General features: G+C 49.9%; 1 protein-coding gene across 1 annotated transcript in view; it reads left to right on the forward strand.

Moving 5' to 3' along the window:
• Nucleotides 1–21,905, forward strand: part of TMEM132A (transmembrane protein 132A) — a 117,808-nt gene that overhangs the window by 70,872 nt on the left and 25,031 nt on the right. Inside the window, exons 3-7 of the mRNA XM_069233032.1 lie at nt 1,829–2,047; nt 3,507–3,928; nt 16,106–16,255; nt 16,458–16,647; nt 16,795–16,938. Coding sequence (XP_069089133.1) covers nt 1,829–2,047; nt 3,507–3,928; nt 16,106–16,255; nt 16,458–16,647; nt 16,795–16,938 — 1,125 coding nt within the window. The remainder of the gene's footprint in view (nt 1–1,828; nt 2,048–3,506; nt 3,929–16,105; nt 16,256–16,457; nt 16,648–16,794; nt 16,939–21,905) is intronic.

Consider the following 21,905-nt stretch of genomic DNA (forward strand, 5'->3'; position numbering starts at 1 on the left):
CAGGGATGACGGGCGGGAAGCAGGGAGGACGGGCGGGAAGCAGGGAGGACGGGCGGGAAGCAGGGAGGACGGGCGGGAAGCAGGGAGGACGGGATGATGGATGAGGTGCAGGGATGATGGATGAGGATGGATGAGGTGCAGGGATGATGGATAATGGATGAGGTACAGGGATGATGGATGACGGATGAGGTACAGGGATGATGGATGAGGTACAGGGGTGATGGATGATGGATGAGCTGCAGGGATGATGGATGAGCTGCAGGGATGATGGATGAGCTGCAGGGATGATGGATGAGCTGCAGGGATGATGGATGAGCTGCAGGGATGATGGATGAGCTGCAGGGATGATGGGTGAGGATGGATGAGGTGCAGGGATGATGGATGAGAAGGAAGCAGGGAGGATGGATGAGGTGCAGGGAGGATGGATGAGGTGCAGGGAAGATGGATGAGGTGCAGGGAGGAAGGATGAGGTGCAGGGAGGATGGGATGATGCATGAGAAGCAGAAGTAGAGATGATGGATGAGAAGGGAGGACGATGGATGAGAAGCAGGGGTGATGGTGCAGGGGTGATGGATGAGGTGCAGGGGTGATGGATGAGGTGCAGGGGTGATGGATGAGGTGCAGGGGTGATGGATGAGGTGCAGGGGTGATGGATGAGGTGCAGGGGTGATGGATGAGGTGCAGGGATGATGGATGAGGTGCAGGGATGATGGATGAGAAACAGGAGGGATGGGATGATGCATGAGAAGCAGGAATGATGGATGAGAAGCAGAAGTAGAGACGATGGATGAGAAGGGAGGACGATGGATGAGAAGGGAGGACGATGGATGAGAAGCAGGGGTGATGGATGAGAAGCAGGGACGATGGACAAGAAGCAGGGGGTGATGGATGAGAAGCCGGGTAATGGATGACAAGCTGGGATGGTGGATGAAAATTATGATTGATGTGAAGCAGAGATGATGGATGACAAGTAGGGGTGATGGATGAGAAGCAGGGGTGATGAATGAAAATTGATGATGATAGACGGATGTGAAGTAGGGGTGATGGATGAAAAGCAGGGGTGATGAATGAAAACTAGGGATTGTAAAAGATGCATGAAGAGTAGAGGTGAAACAGATAATGTATGATGGATGAGAAGCAGGGTGATGGTTGAGAAGCAGGGGTGATGGTTGAGAAGCAGGGGTGATGGTTGAGAAGCAGGGACGATGGAAGAGAAGCGGGGACGATGGAAGAGAAGCGGGGACGATGGAAGAGAAGCGGGGACGACGGATGGGAAAGGGGGGGACGACGGATGGGAAAGGGGGGGACGACTGATGAGAAGCAGGGGCGATGGATGAGAAGCAGGGGCGATGGATGAGAAGCAGGAGTGATGGATGATGGTTGAGAAGCATGGGCGTTGGCTGAGAAGTAGGGATGGTGGATGAGGAGTAGGGATGGTGGATGAGGAGCAGGGGTGGTGGATGAGGAGCAGGGGTGGTGGATGAGGAGCAGGGGTGGTGGATGAGGAGCAGGGGCGAGGGATGCGAAGCAGGGGCGAGGGATGCGAAGCAGGGGCGAGGGATGCGAAGCAGGGGCGAGGGATGCGAAGCAGGGACGAGGGATGAGAAGTAAGGATGAAGAGTGAGGAATGACGGTGTCTTTCAATGAATGCTGAACACACTATTGTCTCGTCTTCCTCTCCTCCCTGCCTTTCTCACCCGCTCTTCCTCTGTGGCTGTGATTCTAAGCGGTGCCCCCACCCATGCACTATAGCACCAGTCCCTTGTTGACTTATATTGTCTCTGCTTTTCCTAGTTTTGATAATGACCTCCTTGCTTTCCATTTGCAGGAGGTTCCCGGTGACCTGCTGACCCTCACTGGGGTGCCAGTGCAGTGGGAGGTGCGATCGGTGGTGGTGGAGAACTGGGTGTCGCCCTCGGACCCCTACGCCCGGGTGCTCTTCCATCTGACGGGGAAGGACTGGCTGACGGACAGGCGGGACCTGCCATGCATCACTCTGCAGGCCTTCCACCAGACACGCTCGGTGATGAGCGCCTGCCGCCTTCAGGTGAGCGGGGGGGGGCGGAGCATCATGGGCGGACCCAGCCTCACCTGCGCCACCCTCTCTGACATGTCCCGCCTGCTACCTTCTTGTCTCGGGGACACTAAGGGCTGGATCCATCCGTTGAAGGACTAACCCCGGGATGTGTAGTCCATTCTGGGATAGTAAAGAGCATTAGAACACAGCATCACGTGCTCTGAAAACGTCTCTCCCAAGGAGTGAGCTGGCACTGTAAGACGACAGCTCAGAATGTAAAAAATGTACACACCCCCCCCCCCCCTCCTCTCCACAAGAATTGGCGCTCACCATAGGGTGGGATTACACACGAGTTGTGAGGACAAGTCCAGAAATGAATGACCAGGCCCAGGATTTGTGCTTGGCTTTATATATCCGCTTTAACGTCATGCTGTAACTCAAGTATTTAATTTGTTTTTTTGTCCAGTATAGTTGCATGCACTGTCTATCAACCTGTTTATGTTTGTGCATGCACTCATTGATGTTCTGTGTATGTACTGTACAACCACTAATCTTGTATGTACATGCATGCACTATCATCCTGTCTGCGTATGTGCGTGCACTCACTGACATATGTATGTACTGTACAAGTACTAATCTTGTATGTTCATGCATGCACTGACTATCAATCTGTCTGCGTATGTGCGTGCACTCACTGACCTTGCATGTACTGTACAAGTACTAATCTCGTGTGTACATGCATGCTCTGACTACCATCCTGTCTGGGTATGTGCGTGCACTCACTGACGTATGTATGTACTGTACTGGCACTAATCGTGTATGTTCATGCATGCACTGACAACCATCCTGTCTATGTTTGTGCATGCACTCATTGATGTTCTGTGTGTGTACTGTACAAGCACTAATCTTGTATGTAAATGCATGTACTGACTATCATCCTGTCTCGTATGTGCGTGCACTTACTGACGTATGTACAGTACAAGTACTAATCTCGTATGTACATGCATGCACTGACTATCATCCTGTCTGGGTATGTGTGTGCACTCACTGACGTATGTATGTACTGTACTGGCACTAATCGTGTATGTACATGCTTGCACTGACTATCGCCCTGTCTGTATATGTGCAAAAACTCACTGACTTTGTATGTATGTACGGTACTGGCACTAATCTTGTATGTGCATGCATGCACTGATGTGTGTGTATGGGGGTATATTCATTACTTTGTATATATGTACTGAACTTGCAGGTACATCGAACCACTGATCTTTTACAAGCAGATGCAAAAAATGCATTAATCTTGAATGTCTATACGTGGTTTGATTTTGCTTGTGGACTTACGTAAGGGCATCATTTGGTTATATTTGTAGTCTTGTTTTGCTTCCTCACCCCTGGGATAGAAACTTCCCCACACGGATGGCCTGAGTCTCCTCTCTTCTCAGAACGTGTCTCTCAACACTTTTGCAATATTTCTTCTCTGTCTTCTCAGGCCCCTCTTGGAACTTGTGTGGTGGAGCTGGAGTTTCCACAGCGATGGTTCGCGACGGTTCCTTCAGAGACTCCAGGACGTCGAAAGGTAACAACAGAGGCTACTGCAGGGACCCTTGAGAGTGCGGAGATGTACTACACCATCTCTCTGGCCACTGGTAAGAAAGTAGAGTGCGGCCGGAAGGGCGTGTCTCCCCAGCGTGTGCGCCGTGGTGGGCCACCAAGAGTTGAGGGGGTGCAGGAGCGCATGGCCTACGTGGGTTCAGTGGAGATGAGGCTGATGGAAGCGCCAAGACGCCAGGAAGTACGCATCGACAGGAACGTGGTGGTGCGCGTCCCAGACCGAGCTGTGCTCTCTGGCGAGGTCTTCACTGCTACAGTAGTGCTTGGCCAGAACTTCACAGCGGACATCTTCCACATCAGGTGAGATGTTGTATGTGCTCTGCATTGCACAACATGGCACAACATGTATGAAGTTTCTTTCTTGTGACTCTGCAGTGCACTGACTTTCTAGACTGTTGTTTAACCCAGAAGGACTCTTAATGGAGGTTGCACCTCCCATCCTAAAAGACCCATTAGGACTTTGGCTGCTTGAAAAGGATGGACACACTTTGAAAAAAAGAAAGTGCAAATTCAATCACATTATGTTTTCTTTTAAGTTTAAGAATTTAAGCAAAAATGCAGCTAAGAAGTCTTCAGTGCTTATTTAATACATTTTGAATAGGGCTGAGATTTGGGAAGTACACCTGGATGCAAAGCAGGGGAGGGGTGACCAAGATTGAACTGTGCAGGGAGAAGGGAGCTCATGGTGTGACTGATTGAGGTCTACAAAAAGAAGGGAGTTTACAGTGTAACGGAGTGTGCTGTATACCGAGAAGGGAGGCTACAGTATGACAGGTTAAGGCTTGCAAAGAGAAGGTAACCAGGAGTGGGCGCTACCTTACAGACACTTCTGAGTAGTGAATGACAGAAGGCTTCCCCAGTTATGCTTCAGTTTGCAGAATTGATGACCTTGAGGACTCCTTGCTATATTTTTCAAGGAGCTAAAGTTCTTTATTGCTGTCTGATAAGCAGAATGTCTTCTGCCTTCCACTTGTTATCAGGCTCCCACCTCCGATTATTTTTTTTACTCAAAGCCCTCCAGTGCTTAATTTGGGCCAGTGTTTGCCGGTGCTTAGTACCAGCACCTGTTTCTAAACACCAGCACGTAATTATGACAGTCCACCACATGGTGGCGATGTCTAATTCTAAACAGAGCTCATAAAAAAAGAAAAGGTGTTCAATATACTTAAGAAAATAATAAAACCGCAGGAGGGAAGATAGCGCTACAGCGTGAGGTATCCTGTGAATACCTCGGCCCTGGCACTTATAATTTTACAAATTAAGCACTGAAGTCGTCACTAAAAGGAGAGCTAAGAGCCAGGGTTCATTCACTGTGTGTTTTAGGGTGATGTGGAGCCATCATTATAGGCCGAAGCCAAAGCTTGAAACAAAGTTTAAGAATCACAACATGGATTAACCCACGTTCATCCCTAGATGACTAGATAATGAAGTGCGTGTAACGGTCTTTGCTTCCTTTCTATGTCCTAAATAAACATGCTAGTGCTGGGTTATGGTGGTATTAGCCACATGAGAGTGCTAGGTGGGTTCCTGTATGTTCTGTAAGGAGTCACCCTAAAGTTCATAGCTAGTAACTGGAACTTGCGTAGGAACGAGCAATATTCTCCATCTAAAACTTTCTAGCTGTCTTCTTGTACAAGCCGATCACTCACCAGTGCACAGGGCCAGGAAACAGTCGGGAATAGTGGATGAGATGTGTGAGCTGCTGCACTCCTGGGTCTCAAGTCGAGTGAAGCTCTGTGTGAGTGAAAACAGGCTGCATACGTGCATGTGCACTCCTAGAGCAAGTGAGAGGGCATCGTGCAATGCTGTGTGTGGAGGCTAATCGTGGTACGCGGAAGAACTCACCGGGCTCATACGTAATGATGGGGTGAGCGGAAGTAGTGCACGGCTTCGAACATACTGATGCAGTGAGTGAAAGCAGTCACGATCCTGGAAACGAATGATGCGGTGATCAGAAGCAGTCCTGGGCACCAATGATGCGGTGATCAGAAGCAGTCCTGGGCACCAACGATGCGGTGATCACAAGCAGTCCTGGGCACTAATGATGCGGTGATCACAAGCGGTCCCGGGCACTAATGATGCGGTGATCACACGCAGTCCCAGGCACTAATGATGTGGTCATCAGAAGTACTCCCGGGCACTAATGATGCACCGATCACACACAGTCCCGGGCACTAATGATGCGGTGATCACACGCAGTCCCGGGCACTAATGATGCGGTGATCAGAAGCGGTCCCGGGCACTAATGATGCGGTGATCAGAAGCAGTCCCGGGCACTAATGATGCGGTGATCACACGCAGTCCCGGGCACTAATGATGCGGTGATCACACACAGTCCCGGGCACTAATGATGCGGTAATCAGAATCAGTCCCGGGCACTAATAATGCGGTGATCAGAAGCAGTCCCGGGCACTAATGATGCGGTGATCAGACGCAGTCCCGGGCACCAACGATGCGGTGATCACAAGCAGTCCTGGGCACTAATGATGCGGTGATCACAAGCGGTCCCGGGCACTAATGATGCGGTGATCACACGCAGTCCCAGGCACTAATGATGTGGTCATCAGAAGTACTCCCGGGCACTAATGATGCACCGATCACACACAGTCCCGGGCACTAATGATGCGGTGATCACACGCAGTCCCGGGCACTAATGATGCGGTGATCACACACAGTCCCGGGCACTAATGATGCAGTGATCACACGCAGTCCCGGGCACTAATGATGCGGTGATCACACGCAGTCCCGGGCACTAATGATGCGGTGATCACACACAGTCCCGGGCACTAATGATGCGGTAATCAGAATCAGTCCCGGGCACTAATAATGCGGTGATCAGAAGCAGTCCCGGGCACTAATGATGCGGTGATCAGAAGCAGTCCCAAGCACTAATGATGCGGTGATCACACGCAGTCCCGGGCACTAATGATGCGGTGATCACACACAGTCCCGGGCACTAATGATGCGGTAATCAGAATCAGTCCCGGGCACTAATAATGCGGTGATCAGAAGCAGTCTCGGGCACTAATGATGCGGTGATCAGACGCAGTCCCGGGCACTAATGATGCGGTGATCAGAAGTAGTCTCGGGCACTAATGATGCGGTGATCACACGCAGTCCCGGGCACTAATGATGCAGTGATCAGAAGTAGTTCCGGGCACTAATGATGCGGTGATCAGAAGCAGTCCCGGGCACTAATGATGCGGTGATCAGAAGCAGTCCCGGGCACTAATGATGCGGTGATCAGACGCAGTCCCGGCCACTAATGATGCGGTGATCAGAAGTAGTCCCGGGCACTAATGATGCGGTGATCAGAAGTAGTCCCGGGCACTAATGATGCGGTGATCAGAAGTAGTCTAATGTAGTAGTCTAATGATGCGGTGATCAGAAGCAGTCCCGGGCACTAATGATGCGGTGATCACAAGCAGTCCCGGGCACTAATGATGCGGTGCTCACACGCAGTCCCGGGCACTAATGATGCGGTGCTCACACGCAGTCCCGGGCACTAATGATGCGGTGATCAGAAGCGGTCCCGGGCACTAATGATGCGGTGATCAGAAGCAGTCCCGGGCACTAATGATGCGGTGATCACACGCAGTCCCGGGCACTAATGATGCGGTGATCACACGCAGTCCCGGGCACTAATGATGCGGTGATCACACACAGTCCCGGGCACTAATGATGCGGTAATCAGAATCAGTCCCGGGCACTAATAATGCGGTGATCAGAAGCAGTCCCGGGCACTAATGATGCGGTGATCAGACGCAGTCCCGGGCACCAACGATGCGGTGATCACAAGCAGTCCTGGGCACTAATGATGCGGTGATCACAAGCGGTCCCGGGCACTAATGATGCGGTGATCACACGCAGTCCCAGGCACTAATGATGTGGTCATCAGAAGTACTCCCGGGCACTAATGATGCGGTGATCACACACAGTCCCGGGCACTAATGATGCGGTGATCACACGCAGTCCCGGGCACTAATGATGCGGTGATCACACACAGTCCCGGGCACTAATGATGCAGTGATCACACGCAGTCCCGGGCACTAATGATGCGGTGATCACACGCAGTCCCGGGCACTAATGATGCGGTGATCACACACAGTCCCGGGCACTAATGATGCGGTAATCAGAATCAGTCCCGGGCACTAATAATGCGGTGATCAGAAGCAGTCCCGGGCACTAATGATGCGGTGATCAGACGCAGTCCCGGGCACTAATGATGCGGTGATCAGAAGTAGTCTCGGGCACTAATGATGCGGTGATCACACGCAGTCCCGGGCACTAATGATGCAGTGATCAGAAGTAGTTCCGGGCACTAATGATGCGGTGATCAGAAGCAGTCCCGGGCACTAATGATGCGGTGATCAGAAGCAGTCCCGGGCACTAATGATGCGGTGATCAGACGCAGTCCCGGCCACTAATGATGCGGTGATCAGAAGTAGTCCCGGGCACTAATGATGCGGTGATCAGAAGTAGTCCCGGGCACTAATGATGCGGTGATCAGAAGTAGTCTAATGTAGTAGTCTAATGATGCGGTGATCAGAAGCAGTCCCGGGCACTAATGATGCGGTGATCACAAGCAGTCCCGGGCACTAATGATGCGGTGCTCACACGCAGTCCCGGGCACTAATGATACGGTGCTCACACGCAGTCCCGGGCACTAATGATGCGGTGCTCACACGCAGTCCCGGGCACTAATGATGCGGTGCTCACACGCAGTCCCGGGCACTAATGATGCGGTGATCACACGCAGTCCCGGGCACTAATGATGCAGTGATCACACGCAGTCCCGGGCACTAATGATGCGGTGATCAGAAGCAGTCCCGGGCACTAATGATGCGGTGATCAGAAGCAGTCCCGGGCACTAATGATGCGGTGATCAGAAGCGGTCCCGGGCACTAATGATGCAGTGATCAGAAGTAGTCCCGGGCACTAATGATGCGGTGATCACACACAGTCCCGGGCACTAATGATGCGGTGATCAGAAGTAGTCCCGGGCACTAATGATGCAGTGATCAGAAGCACTCCCGGGCACTAATGATGCGGTGATCAGAAGCACTCCCGGGCACTAATGATGCGGTGCTCACACGCAGTCCCGGGCACTAATGATGCGGTGCTCACACGCAGTCCCGGGCACTAATGATGCGGTGATCACACGCAGTCCCGGGCACTAATGATGCGGTGATCACACGCAGTCCCGGGCACTAATGATGCGGTGATCACACGCAGTCCCGGGCACTAATGATGCGGTGATCAGAAGCAGTCCCAAGCACTAATGATGCGGTGATCACAAGCAGTCCCGGGCACTAATGATGCGGTGCTCACACGCAGTCCCGGGCACTAATGATGCAGTGCTCACACGCAGTCCCGGGCACTAATGATGCGGTGCTCACACGCAGTCCCGGGCACTAATGATGCGGTGATCACACGCAGTCCCGGGCACTAATGATGCGGTGATCACACGCAGTCCCGGGCACTAATGATGCGGTGATCAGAAGCAGTCCCAAGCACTAATGATGCGGTGATCACAAGCAGTCCCGGGCACTAATGATGCGGTGCTCACACGCAGTCCCGGGCACTAATGATGCGGTGCTCACACGCAGTCCCGGGCACTAATGATGCGGTGCTCACACGCAGTCCCGGGCACTAATGATGCGGTGCTCACACGCAGACCCGGGCACTAATGATGCGGTGCTCACACGCAGTCCCGGGCACTAATGATGCGGTGCTCACACGCAGTCCCGGGCACTAATGATGCGGTGATCAGAAGCAGTCCCGGGCACTAATGATGCGGTGATCAGAAGTAGTCCCGGGCACTAATGATGCGGTGATCAGAAGTAGTCCCGGGCACTAATGATGCGGTGATCACAAGCAGCCCTTGGCACTAATGATGCAGTGATCAGAAGCATTCCTGGGCACTAATGATGTGGCGCTCACACGCAGTCCCGGGCACTAATGATGTGGCGCTCACACGCAGTCCCGGGCACTAATGATGTGGTGCTCACACGCACTCCCGGGCACTAATGATGCGGTGATCACACGCACTCCCGGGCACTAATGATGCGGTGATCACACGCAGTCCCGGGCACTAATGATGCAGTGATCACACGCAGTCCCGGGCACTAATGATGCGGTGATCAGAAGCAGTCCCAAGCACTAATGATGCGGTGATCAGAAGCAGTCCCAAGCACTAATGATGCAGTGCTCACAAGCAATCCCGGGCACTGATGATGCAGTGAGCAGAAGCAGTCCCGGGCACTAATGATGCAGTGAGCAGAAGCAGTCCCGGGCACTAATGATGCAGTGAGCAGAAGCAGTCCCGGGCACTAATGATGCGTGATCAGAAGCAGTCCCGGGCACTAATGATGCAGTGATCACAAGCAGCCCTTGGCACTAATGATGCAGTGATCAGAAGCAGTCCCGGGCACTGACGATGCAGTGATCAGAAGCACTCCCGGGCACTAACGATGCAGTGAGCAGAAGCAGTCCCGGGCACTAATGATGCAGTGATCAGAAGCACTCCCGGGCACTAATGATGCGGTGATCACAAGCAGTCCCGGGCACTGATGATGCAGTGAGCAGAAGCAGTCCCGGGCACTGATGATGCAGTGAGCAGAAGCAGTCCCGGGCACTAATGATGCAGTGAGCAGAAGCAGCCCCGGGCACTAATGATGCAGTGAGCAGAAGCAGCCCCGGGCACTAATGATGCAGTGAGCAGAAGCAGTCCCGGGCACTAATGATGCAGTGAGCAGAAGCAGTCCCGGGCACTAATGATGCAGTGAGCAGAAGCAGCCCTTGGCACTAATGATGCGGTGATCAGAAGCAGTCCCGGGCACTAATGATGCAGTGATCAGAAGCACTCCCGGGCACTAATGATGCGGTGATCACAAGCAGTCCCGGGCACTGATGATGCAGTGAGCAGAAGCAGCCCTTGGCACTGATGATGCAGTGAGCAGAAGCAGTCCCGGGCACTAATGATGCAGTGAGCAGAAGCAGTCCCGGGCACTGATGATGCAGTGAGCAGAAGCAGCCCCGGGCACTAATGATGCAGTGAGCAGAAGCAGTCCCGGGCACTAATGATGCAGTGAGCAGAAGCAGTCCCGGGCACTAATGATGCAGTGAGCAGAAGCAGTCCCAGGCTTTGAAACTAATCATGCGATGAGTGGAAGCAGTCCCGGGCACTAATGATGCGGTGAATGGAAGCAGTCCCGACCCTGGAAATGAATGATGTGGCGAGCAGAAGGAGTCCCGGGATTGGGCACTAATGATGCAGTGAGCGGAAACAGTCCTGATCCTGGAACATAATGATGTGGTGAGCGAAAGCAGCCCCGGGCCTGGAAACTAATAATGCAGTGACAGGAAGCAGTCCCAGGCCTTCAAACTAATGATGCGGTGAGCAGAACCAGTCCAGGCCACAGAGCCAATAATATGGTGTCTGGAAATAGTCCCTGATACAGGAGCTAATAGGGGCTTCTTACATGTACTATAGGTATTGGTAACATGAGGCTTCTCAGACAGATAAAGCCTTCTGTGGCAAGACCTAAAAACTATTGTAGCACATAAGTAATGTGTTTGTCTCTTCTACAGACGCGCTCAGATATTTTTTTCCTTTCAGTTACAGGATTAGGAGTTGTAGTGGATTTTTAGGTTGGATGCTCTTTCTCGTGGTTGCGAAGGGCAGGTTGGGCTGTTAAAACCCTCCTGTAGGAAGCTGGCTCGGTATATACAATATCAAAGTGAGATCTAGTGTGCACAGAATCCAGGGGTTCCCCAGAGGCTTAACAGAGGCAATAGATAATACGAGAGTCAACAGATAATTATTTTTTCTTGTCTTGAGGTCGCCAGGAATCTGGTGAGGTAGGTTCAGGGGAGCCCTTAAATCCTAGATTTAGGGGCATTACATGGGTCAGGGGGCAGTAGCCAATGGCTACTGTCCCAGAGGGTGACAACACCCTTCCGGTGTCCACTCCTTTTGGGGAGTAGGGCACATTCCTAACCCTAAAGATCCCTGTCCTCCAAAGCAAGATGGTGGATTCTGCAGGAAGGGGGTCACTTCAGCTCTGGACTCCTCAGTGGTGGTCCTAGCTGCAGTGGTCACTCCTCTCTGTTTTACCTAATTTTCCCACCACACTTGCCACCAAAAGTGGGGCTTTGTCTGGAGGGGTGGGCATCTCTACTAGCTGGAGTGCCCTGTAACAGGAGGCCTGAGCCTTTGAGGCTCAGTGCCAAGTATCACCGTACCCTCAGGGGGGAGGTGTGAAGCACCTCCACCCAGAGCAGGCTTTGTTTCTGGCCTCAGAAAGATGCAAAAAGAATAGATGATAAACGGAATGCTGAACAATGCAAACATTCACCCCAGTCACAAAGATCTGGGTTTAATCCATCGTTTTTTTTGCTCACCACGCCACCCCAGTTTGGACCCAGCCATACGCAAATCAGTCTTGACCCTGTCCAGCCCGAACTGCTAAGCTAGGGCCCCCTGCAACGGAAACAAGCATCCTAGGACCAGTTTCAGGGTATCACCCTTCATCAGCTAGGCTAGCTTGAATCCAGTGGCGTAGTGAGCACGGGACCCACGTCTGGGCATACCCTTCCCAATTGGGGTGAGAAATGCAAAAAGAACTGATGATGGATGGAATGCAGAGCAAATAAAACATTCACCCCCAGTCACAAAGATCTGCGTTTAATCCATCGTTTTTTTGCTCACAACGCAACCCTAGTTTGGACCCAGCCATACGCAAATCAGTCTTGACCCTGTTCCTCATGGGAACAGTCCAGCCTGAACTGCTAAGCCAGGTCTTTCCTGGACCGGAAACAAGCATCCCCACCAGCACACAGAATCTGCAGTGGCAGTGTGCATGTGTTAGGTGAGGGGTCCCTTAGGGTGGCACAATACATGCTGCAGCCCTTAGGGACTCTCCCTGGTCACAGGGCCCTTGGTACCACTGGTACCTTTTACAAGGGACTTAGCTGTGTGCCAGGGGTGTGTCAATTGTGGAAATAATTGTACTGTTTAGGGAAAGAACACTGGTGCTGGTGCCTGGTTAGCAGTACCCCAGCATGCTCTCAGTTAAGTTAGCATCAATATCAGGCAAAAAGTGTGTGGGGGTTAACCATGCCAAAAGGGGCACTTTCCTACACCTCCCTAGACCCCTCTTTAGCAGAGACCTCCCTAGGAGTTCCCAGAAGGCTGTAGTGTCATCACTGACATCTCTGGCAACACCAGTTCCTCTCCCTCAAGTAAACATACGTAACCTGCTTTTCGTGGGAAGACTGCAGAGGCCATCCTCCCCTAAAAACCTTAAAACTCCCATTAATTCTATTCTTCACTGAACCCTAAAAATCTCTTATAACCACTTAACGTTACCTTTCCCTGAACTACCAACCCCTAACTACCCCTTAATACTGCCAACCTAACCCCTACTATCCCCTTTCTTCCTCATAATACTAACTTTCCCTGATTCTTAAACCTTCTTTCTAGTCTCGGCCCTCCTCCCCACCTCACTGTAAAATCTACTCTCCACTTTAGCAGGAGGGTGCGCTCTTTCCCATGCTCCCAGTACGTTTAACTTAGTCTCCTAAAAGGCACAAGATTTTTCATTTCTTTTTTGTTTTGTTTTTTGCAGCTGCATTTTTTCGTTCATTTATTTTTTACTTTTTTAAAGTACACAGCATTTGGAATGCAACTTATTTTCAGTTTACTTTTCCCCACAATAGTTTTACTTCAAACAGTGTTGCTTATACTATACTGAATGCTTTACCCCTTCATGGGTCAGATGTGCCCCCCAACTGCTCAGCATGGTGGAGAACCTCTTCGTTTCTCTTTGAAGAAGTGAGATGCCACTGAAGGGCTCCAATGATTGCTTTTTCCCTGTAAGGAAATGCATCTTTTTGTGTGGTCACCCCCATGTTTTCGACTGATGCTGCTGGTTTTTCAACCGTGAGAGTCCACTGAGGTCTGCTGACCTGACCTCAGTGCCCTGACCCTAAACAGTGTGTCGAACTGATTGTACCCAATTGGAAATGGCTAACATACCTGTAAGTCTCTAGCATTATGGTACCTAGGGCATGTAGGTTAGAAGTCTCCCAGTCCACCACTACGGGCTGGTACAGCAGTTGTGTACTACTGGCCAGACTTTACTATTGAAAGCAGTGGAAAAGCCACCACTTCCCCTTGAAATGTGCACAAGTCGCCCCCTGGCAGGCCTACCAAGTCCTACGGCAGGATGAAACATATGACACCGGCAGGGCATGTAGTTTACACGTCCTGACAATAAAAATGCGAAACTGCGTCTTTTACTGTGGAAAGACTTGGCGGCCTATTGGTGAGTGCAGGGTTACACACTGACCCCTCAGCCGTACTAACTCCTGAACGGTGCGATCAAAGTGGGCACCCCAAGGTATCAAACAACTGGTTACATTAAGATCGACTTGAAGACCAAATCGAAATGAATGTAACTTGCTGCAGTGTTCACCTTTTACAAAGCTGCCACTTTGTTGCCTTTAAAACTCATGTGCTTTCCTGGGCACAGCTTTCCACCCACCTGGGAAGCCATGCCATCGACTCTCAGGAAAGGGGAACACTGAGGCATTGCAGGGCAGAGAGGCGTTACCTCCCTCCTGCAGGAAGCCACATGAGTGTTAGCCCTAAAAGGCAGGCTTCAAAGGGAAGCCACATGTGAAGGACAAATGTGTAACAGGGTGGAGAGCTGCCCCATTTTTTAGGCAGACAGGCTGTCACAGGGAGCAGCGAGGGAAAACCAGTTGCTAAACTGGTTTCTCAAGGGACATGTAGTCTGGAGGTAGCCACATCTCAGGGGTGGACTAGTGAGGTCCGCATTACAAGAGAGGGGTCTCACCATCCTGGGAGTGGGCAGAGTGGTGCATCCTGGGATGGTCAGGTACCACACTCCATAGGACGTGATCATCAGGTGGGAGGAAACCTGGTTGCCCAATGGCTGCAAACCGCATCCTGCCCTGGAGGCATTTTCTGAGCACCCTGGCCCCAGATCTCAACTGACCTGGAAGGAGGACCAAAGAAGGACTACCCTGGTGGACTGAGGGACCAGCAAAGAGAGGCTGCACCGTCGAAGATGGCACCTCCTGCTCCTGGTTGCTAACAAAGAGGGGGGGTTCTACCTGATGTGAAGTCATCTCCAAACCCCAGTAAAGCCTAGAGACTCCAAGGGCAAGCCAACTGGCTTCCTGTTCAGGGACACAACAGTTGAAGAATCCTGTTGGGGCATGTTGGTAGTCCAAAGTCTTCCATCTGCTATCATCTGTTGCACCTGAGTTCTCTGAAACCAGGAGTGCTGTCAGAAAGTTGCCGGGAACCTTCGAGGATGAGCTACCTACTCAGGAAAGATTGGCCTTTGACGGTGACACCAGCTGATTGGTAGCCCAGTGGCGACTGGACTTAAGGCAGCCTGGAGAGGATTTTGTGGGACGTCAACCCTGTGACCAGGTCCACCTCACCCAGCTGAGGGACCGAGGAGTAGTTGCAGCAAGGCCTCTGTTGGCCGCATTGCATCCACAGCATCCTTGGAGCATCTTCAGCTTCCTTCATCCCTTGCATCAGGACCACCACATAGGAATCCCAGTAACTCGGAAAAAAAACCTGGGACTTATTGAGGACTGGTACTTTTGTGGCGGTAACAGTTACTGAGGACCTTAATGGTCCCCCTGATGAGCTCCCTCCCAGAGTTGGTTGCCTTAAGTAACTCTACTCGACTGCATTGACACTTGCTCAAGTTTTCCTTGAAAATGTTTGTGTCAAATTTGTTGAATTTGCTAGTGTTTGTTCGCAGTTGAGAGAGATGCTTTGATTTGTTATGTCTTGTAAATTCAATTTTTCTGGAATCCTCTGGTGGATCTTTTTCATTTTAGTGTCTAAATTCTTATAAAATACAGTCTATTTTTCTAAATTGCTGTTGGATTTCTTGAGTGTCTTGTCGATTTCTTCTTCAGTTGTTTTGGTGCTGTTTAAATGCTTTACACTTTGTGCAAGCCTTGCTGCTCAGAGCCAAAGCTACCCAGAGTTGAGCCGAAGGTTTAACAAGGAAACCTAAGGGTCTTTTGGGGCTTATAAGGGTATTATGTGGTGAGGTTGCACAAGCACACCATTTAATACACATCATTTCCTCACATTCCCTTTAAATGGAATAGCCGGCAAGGACGTTAATTTCCGTTTTAAGGGGAAGGTCCCAATTGCTTTCAGTGGTTATGTTTTTTTTTTTTTTTTTTTTTTTTTTTTTTGTGCAAATGAGAAGGTTCCTTTTTGACCCATATTGGTTGCTGAGTAAAGACTCCTTTCAGTGATGTTACAGCTGATCTCTGAAAGCTTAGCATTGCCGTTCAGGGGGGATGATAATCCATGTACAGTTAATTGTTGTGTGCAGCTCCAGCCAGTCCTTTGTCACTTTCTGCACTTTGAAGTGACTTGTTGTCCCTCTTTTATGTTTATACGAACAGGATCAAATTTAAGAAGGGTCTGTATGTGATCTTTGCTCGCGCTGCTGTTCCCGAGGCCTGGATGGTTAAACTGGAGAAGCACAAGGGCTCCAAGCACCTTTCTGGTCTGGTATCCTGCCGGAGGATCCCTGGCTCCCGCCCAGACTGGAGGTAAGGAAGTGCCTAGGTCAGCAGTAGCAGCAATTCACTTTTGTTAACTTCTCATCCATTTGCGGTCTCTTCCAGATGAGCAGGATTTAGAAGTGATGTGGATTTTACTGTAACCCCTTCATTCTTTAAATTGAATCCACTGCTAGTGTCTTTTTCTGATTGTAGTGAAAGATTTCTGTATTTCCTTTGCTTCCTGGAATAGTGCGGCAGACTTCCCTGAGTTCCTGTACCTGGATTTTGGCGTGGAGAACGCCACAGGTCCAGTCTCGACACGAAGGATCACCTGGCAGGTGGAGTATCCAGGATCCATTGATTCCGGGGAAGGCGAGAAGGTGTTCTCGGAGATACTAGTTTCGGAGAGAGACCTCCGGGCCATCATCCCACTGGTTAAGGTAGGGACTGCGTCAATGGGATGGGGGGGGGGAAGGGCTGCTCTCCTCTTCTCAGGTGAAGAAGCCTTGTAATAGCAGTGTGTTTCAAGCTGAGGATGTGGGAAATTTACATGACTTATTCATTCGTCGCTTGTGTCATTTACCCAGGAGGAAGAGATTCTCAACACTGCGCCTCTAACTGGTGTTGAGAGACGGGTGCCGGTCAAATTGGTGGCGGTGGAGACCGGAGGATTTGTGATCGATGTCTCAGATCGTGTGGGTTGCTCGTCATCCAATATTCAGATTGTGCAGGTGAGAATAAATCTTTCTTATGTGCCCTTCATGCCAATTCCGCAGTAGAATGCACTGCTTTCGGGTGTCTGACACCCCAAACCTCGATTTCCCTCAATCCAACCCTTGTGGTGATCACCACTCCTCCAGGGTACAGTGCTTCTTTTTTATGTCCTACACTCCAGACACCCATGTCCCACCCCAGTCTTGCAAGTTCCACACCCATGCCCCACTTATGAATCCTCTGTCACGCACCCCACATTCATGTTTGCGGCATCACAACACTTCATGCCCCAGTAGATCAGTCCTGCATCCTAATTGCCCAGGTTCCACTGCCCAGTTCCATCCAGTGACCTAAAGTCTTGCCTCAGAGTACTCGTATCACAGACTCACCATCAATCACCCGCTTATCGACAGATTGAGGAAAAGTCAAAACAGACTGAAACACGCATGAAGTGCAGCTATAGCCGTTGCCCATCCCAAGGTGTACACCAGGTACTCAAAGACTCAGCACTCCATTTAAAAAGTCATTCTCATTCTGAAAAAATAAATACATCAGTTCACTGCTTTATCAGTTTGTTATATACATCTAATGAGGCCATGAGAACAAATGAAAGAACTATGTGGGATGTTAAAGAATGTTTATCCCATGCACGAAACAAACTCCAAATCTGTACAAGACTATGAACCAGGCAGGGGTTTCCAAGCACAGAGCTATTTCAATATAGCTGCCACTTAAGGAACGAGACCATGATAATAAATAGTCCATCATTGGGAAATATGATTTGGCAGAACATCCATTCACCTAGGCTTTATTGTAACCTAGAATTGTTTCGGTTAGCCCAGATTGATGCAGTCTGCCTTCTTCAGGTCGTGGAAGTTATGAAGTGCGGTAGTGGACATTATGGGCATGTTTTAGAGTACGGAGTCCGGCCTGCCATGTCCCTAGCAGAGGCTGGCCCACCATAATTAGACCCTTCCCCAGCAGGCAGGGATCTCGCTGCCTTCAGTAGCGCAGTTGTTCAATAGAATCCCAATCTAAGGTATTAATCACAATATTAAAGGCATAACCCATTCATTTTTTGAAAAAAATGTTTCTCTCTCTAGAAATTAGACAATTTTTGCAATCTCCTGTTGTTTTGTAGGTGAAAGACAACTGAATGGCAACATGTGGACTCAAACCGAGTATGAGAGGTGCAGTAGAACATCAGTCTGTTTCACTGGCTGCCCCTATTCTGTCCTTATGAATGATGAGGCAGATACAGGAAGTTATCCTGCCGAAATGTTGGCCGCAGCCTTTACTTGGCGGTTAGGGCAGCAGCAGAGGTATCCCAGTCACACACAGTAACTGGTGTCACTTCTGAAAATGCAGAACTAAGCCAGCGTGCATTGTTTTTGCAGTTTAGAGGCTCTGTAGTAGAATCAGTGGCACAGAAGCTCTCTCATCATGAGATTATATCAGGGGTTACTGCACATCTATGAAGGATATATCAGGCAAGGTCTCCAGAACCTAATGTCTTCAATACACTCCCTAGTGATCCATACCCCATCCTTTGACGCCCCCAACCTAGCACATGAAATCTACCATTTGGTATTTCCTCACCAACTCCCAAGCAGTAGCCTCAGTCCTCTAATGCCCAGTCCCTTACACCATGCCCCAGTGCCCAGCACATCATCCGTTTGTTTTGGTCAGATCTGCAATATCTATCAACCTTCTCCCTCTCATCCCAGTGTCAACCCTCTAGTACCCCACAGGCTCTCTTTCTCTCCGTCTCATCCTAACAAAACATCCACTACCCCTCAGCCCCCTCACACTCTGTTTTATCTCATCCTTTCGTAACTCGCCACCTTATCTTTTCCATTTGCTCAGCAAGGGCTCCCCGTTTCTTCTCTTACCCTCACCCTGTCCATTTTGTTCATCACAGGCTCTTTGCATCATCATCTCTCTAATCTGATCACTCCAGTTCTTAATTCCCTCTCCTGTGCCCACCTCTCACCACAGGCTCAATCTTTCACCCTCACTGTGCCCCTCCACTCGTCCGAGGTTTCCTGTCTCTCCACTTTACTCTGCCTCTCCGCACATCACAGGTTTTTTGTCTCTCCTCTCCTACTCCTCACTGCTTATGACTTCTGTCTCAGACTGTTCCGATAGGCTTTCAACTTTCCACCACACAAAGTTTCCCAACTTATGAAAGACTTTGGGCCTGATTTAGATCTTGACGGGAGTCCCGCTGTCGCAGTGGTTCTAAGTACTCCATGAAGCTGACAGAGTTCTGACCGTCGTATTTAGATGTATTGCACCTGAGCCTCCGACCGCTGTGACTGAGTGTTCTCCGTCGGGCGGCGTATCGCAGTGCTGGAATAACATACTCAGTCGTCATCAGGCTGGCAGGTTACCGCAGACCAGATTTAGATGTCACCGTTGTACTGGTGGTGTTATGGCAGGAGTTTACTGACAGAGGGGGTTGGCCGATTGACAATATCTGTTGATACAAGTGTGTTTCACGTATTGTATGAAACAACTCATATCAACACATAGATTAAACACAAGTTTAAAAAAAATAAAAAATGCATTACATGTATGTTAATGCATGGGTCCCAAACAATTGTGAAGTGACACTCCTATGTGTACATGTACTATGTAATGCTCACCTTAGAGTCCCGCGACGATGGGGTCGATGTCCTCCGTGGTCAGTTGGCAGCAGCAACGGCAGGATTTCTCCAGTCCGGTTCCAGGAAATCTGATGGAAAAGCGACTGCAGGACCAGTACCGCCAAGATCTAAATCAGGCCCTTTGTCTCTGAACCCTATCTTTTATCTCCTCCTCGCCCTATTCTAGCGCACATCGAGGGTTCTTTCGGTCTTTCCCTATCCTCCCACTTATCAAAGGTTCTGTCTTTCGACCTCTGCTGGTCCCTCCACCACATGCCGTGACCCGCAACTCACGGAAGCTTCATTGACCCATTTGTTCCTCCACTCATCACAGGCTCCCGATTCCTCCATCTTGCCCTGTCCTTCCACCAATCACAGGCTCTTTCCACACAACGCCCGGGTACCCTTGTGGGTGATAGTGCACATAAAACAACTCATCACGGGTTTCCGGTCTCTCAACCTCTGCTGGTTTCTACACCGCACTCCGTTCCCCACAGCACATCAAAGGGTCCCTCACCCTGCAACCATCATAGGCTCTTTCACCCTGTCCCTGCAATCCTTATCTTGAGTATAATTAACACTGATTTGCATAAGGTGGGTGTCTGTCTAGAGTGGCACAGTGGATGAAGAACGATGGGTTGAAATGCTACCCAGAGCAAGTGCCAGTGGTTTACACTTGTAATCCTAAATCCCATCACCTCGTACGCCCCAGGACAAAGCTTGCTGTCGGTAAACTGAGAGTTTCCTTAATTCAGTCACCAGAATACAAGACACTGACTCTATTCTTGATGATTACTGGGTTATATTCATTGGATCAGCACAGCCCTTGATGCCTCTTTTCATTTAAAAGAGGTTTTTCCCAAATGGCCTACACCCACGGCCCCCGGTACACCTCCTCTCTAAAAGAGGCAAAGTGTGGAGGCGACAACTTGGAAAGGTTCTGCTGGCTACAAAAGTCTTTAGAAGCTGAAACGGAGTAGACAATTGCTCTGGAGATGTATAAGAAATTAGTTGTTTTTGTTACAGCTAGGTTTTATGCCAACCAGATCCTGGCTCCTCAGAACTACTCTAAAGACATATTTCCTGTGGTGCCTGTGTTCTCTTTACCTGCATGTTCACCTTGGGATAAACTTCCCAACTATTTTATTAGGACACAGTTGTGGCTGTATGCAAGAATTTTGCTCAGGCCCCACCTCCCACTACATTGGAGGCTAAGTTGGCTTTTGAGGTTTCCATTCTGGTGGATGTAGGATTTGCTGAGGTGTCTCAAAGTTTAGGGCATTTCCAGTTGATTTGTCCATGGAAATTGCCAGTTTCGTCACCTCTGGCTATCCCCTTGATAGAATTCCAGCAAGGGCTTGAAAAGAGGCTTTCTGACCTACCAAGCCACTTCTGGACGAGTTAGCCAATGCTTCTTTTCCAGATTTGTGAAAAAAAGGCTTTGATTGTCCCACTTCTGAAAAAGCCCAATGCTGATCCTGCTGTTCTTTCTAGCTTTTGTCAAGTTTCATTATCGCCTTTCCAAATACAAAATTCTGGATAGTTATGTTAACAGGCTTATCCCCTGTTTCTAGGAGCAACATCAGATATTAGAAACTGTCCAATCTGGTTTTCACCCAGACCACAGCACAAAAACATTGGTAGTGTCGGCCGCTCCATGATCTTCAAGTGTCGGCGGATAGGGGACGGTGTTCTGTCCTCGTCTTTTAGATCTTTTTGCCACATCCAATATGGTCTCCCATTCCATCTTGTTGAGTAGATTGGTGGAAGTGGGGATATGTGGGCCTGCTCTGCAGTGGTGTAAATCTTATCCAGAGAGTAGATGCTAGGCAGTCTACCTTCACATCTTCGATCAGAATTTAAGGTACTGAGTCAAGGGTTTCCACAGGGGTCAGGCCTACCCTTTTGAACCTGTACATCCGTCCTCTGGCCAAGCTTCGAAGACACTTTGGCATAAATTGTATGGACTATAATGCAGATGTTAGTCAACTAGTCGTCTCTTTTCATAACTGATGCTTTTCATCTCTGTATGTCTGTAGTCATAGAGGTACTGTGGTTTACTAACAACAGTCACCATGGATTACTGGACATCATCTTGGATAAATGTTCCTCTCCCAGCCGAGGTGATGCGGATTCTTGGGTTTCTTTTGGATGAGAATCTGCCCGCTCCAAATAGGTCAATCATCTTTCTACAACCTGACTTTACTTGCTGCGGGTTTTATGTAAAATCCTGCCGCTGCTTCCATTGTCTGTGTATCCGGTGGTGGTCCAGGCGACTAGTTTGAGCCAAATGGATTATTGCAATTTTCTTTTCCTCAGCTCCTCTGCTGCATTTT

The sequence above is a fragment of the Pleurodeles waltl genome, chromosome 4_2 (genome assembly GCF_031143425.1).
Source record: "Pleurodeles waltl isolate 20211129_DDA chromosome 4_2, aPleWal1.hap1.20221129, whole genome shotgun sequence".
In the NCBI taxonomy this organism is placed as follows: domain Eukaryota; kingdom Metazoa; phylum Chordata; class Amphibia; order Caudata; family Salamandridae; genus Pleurodeles; species Pleurodeles waltl.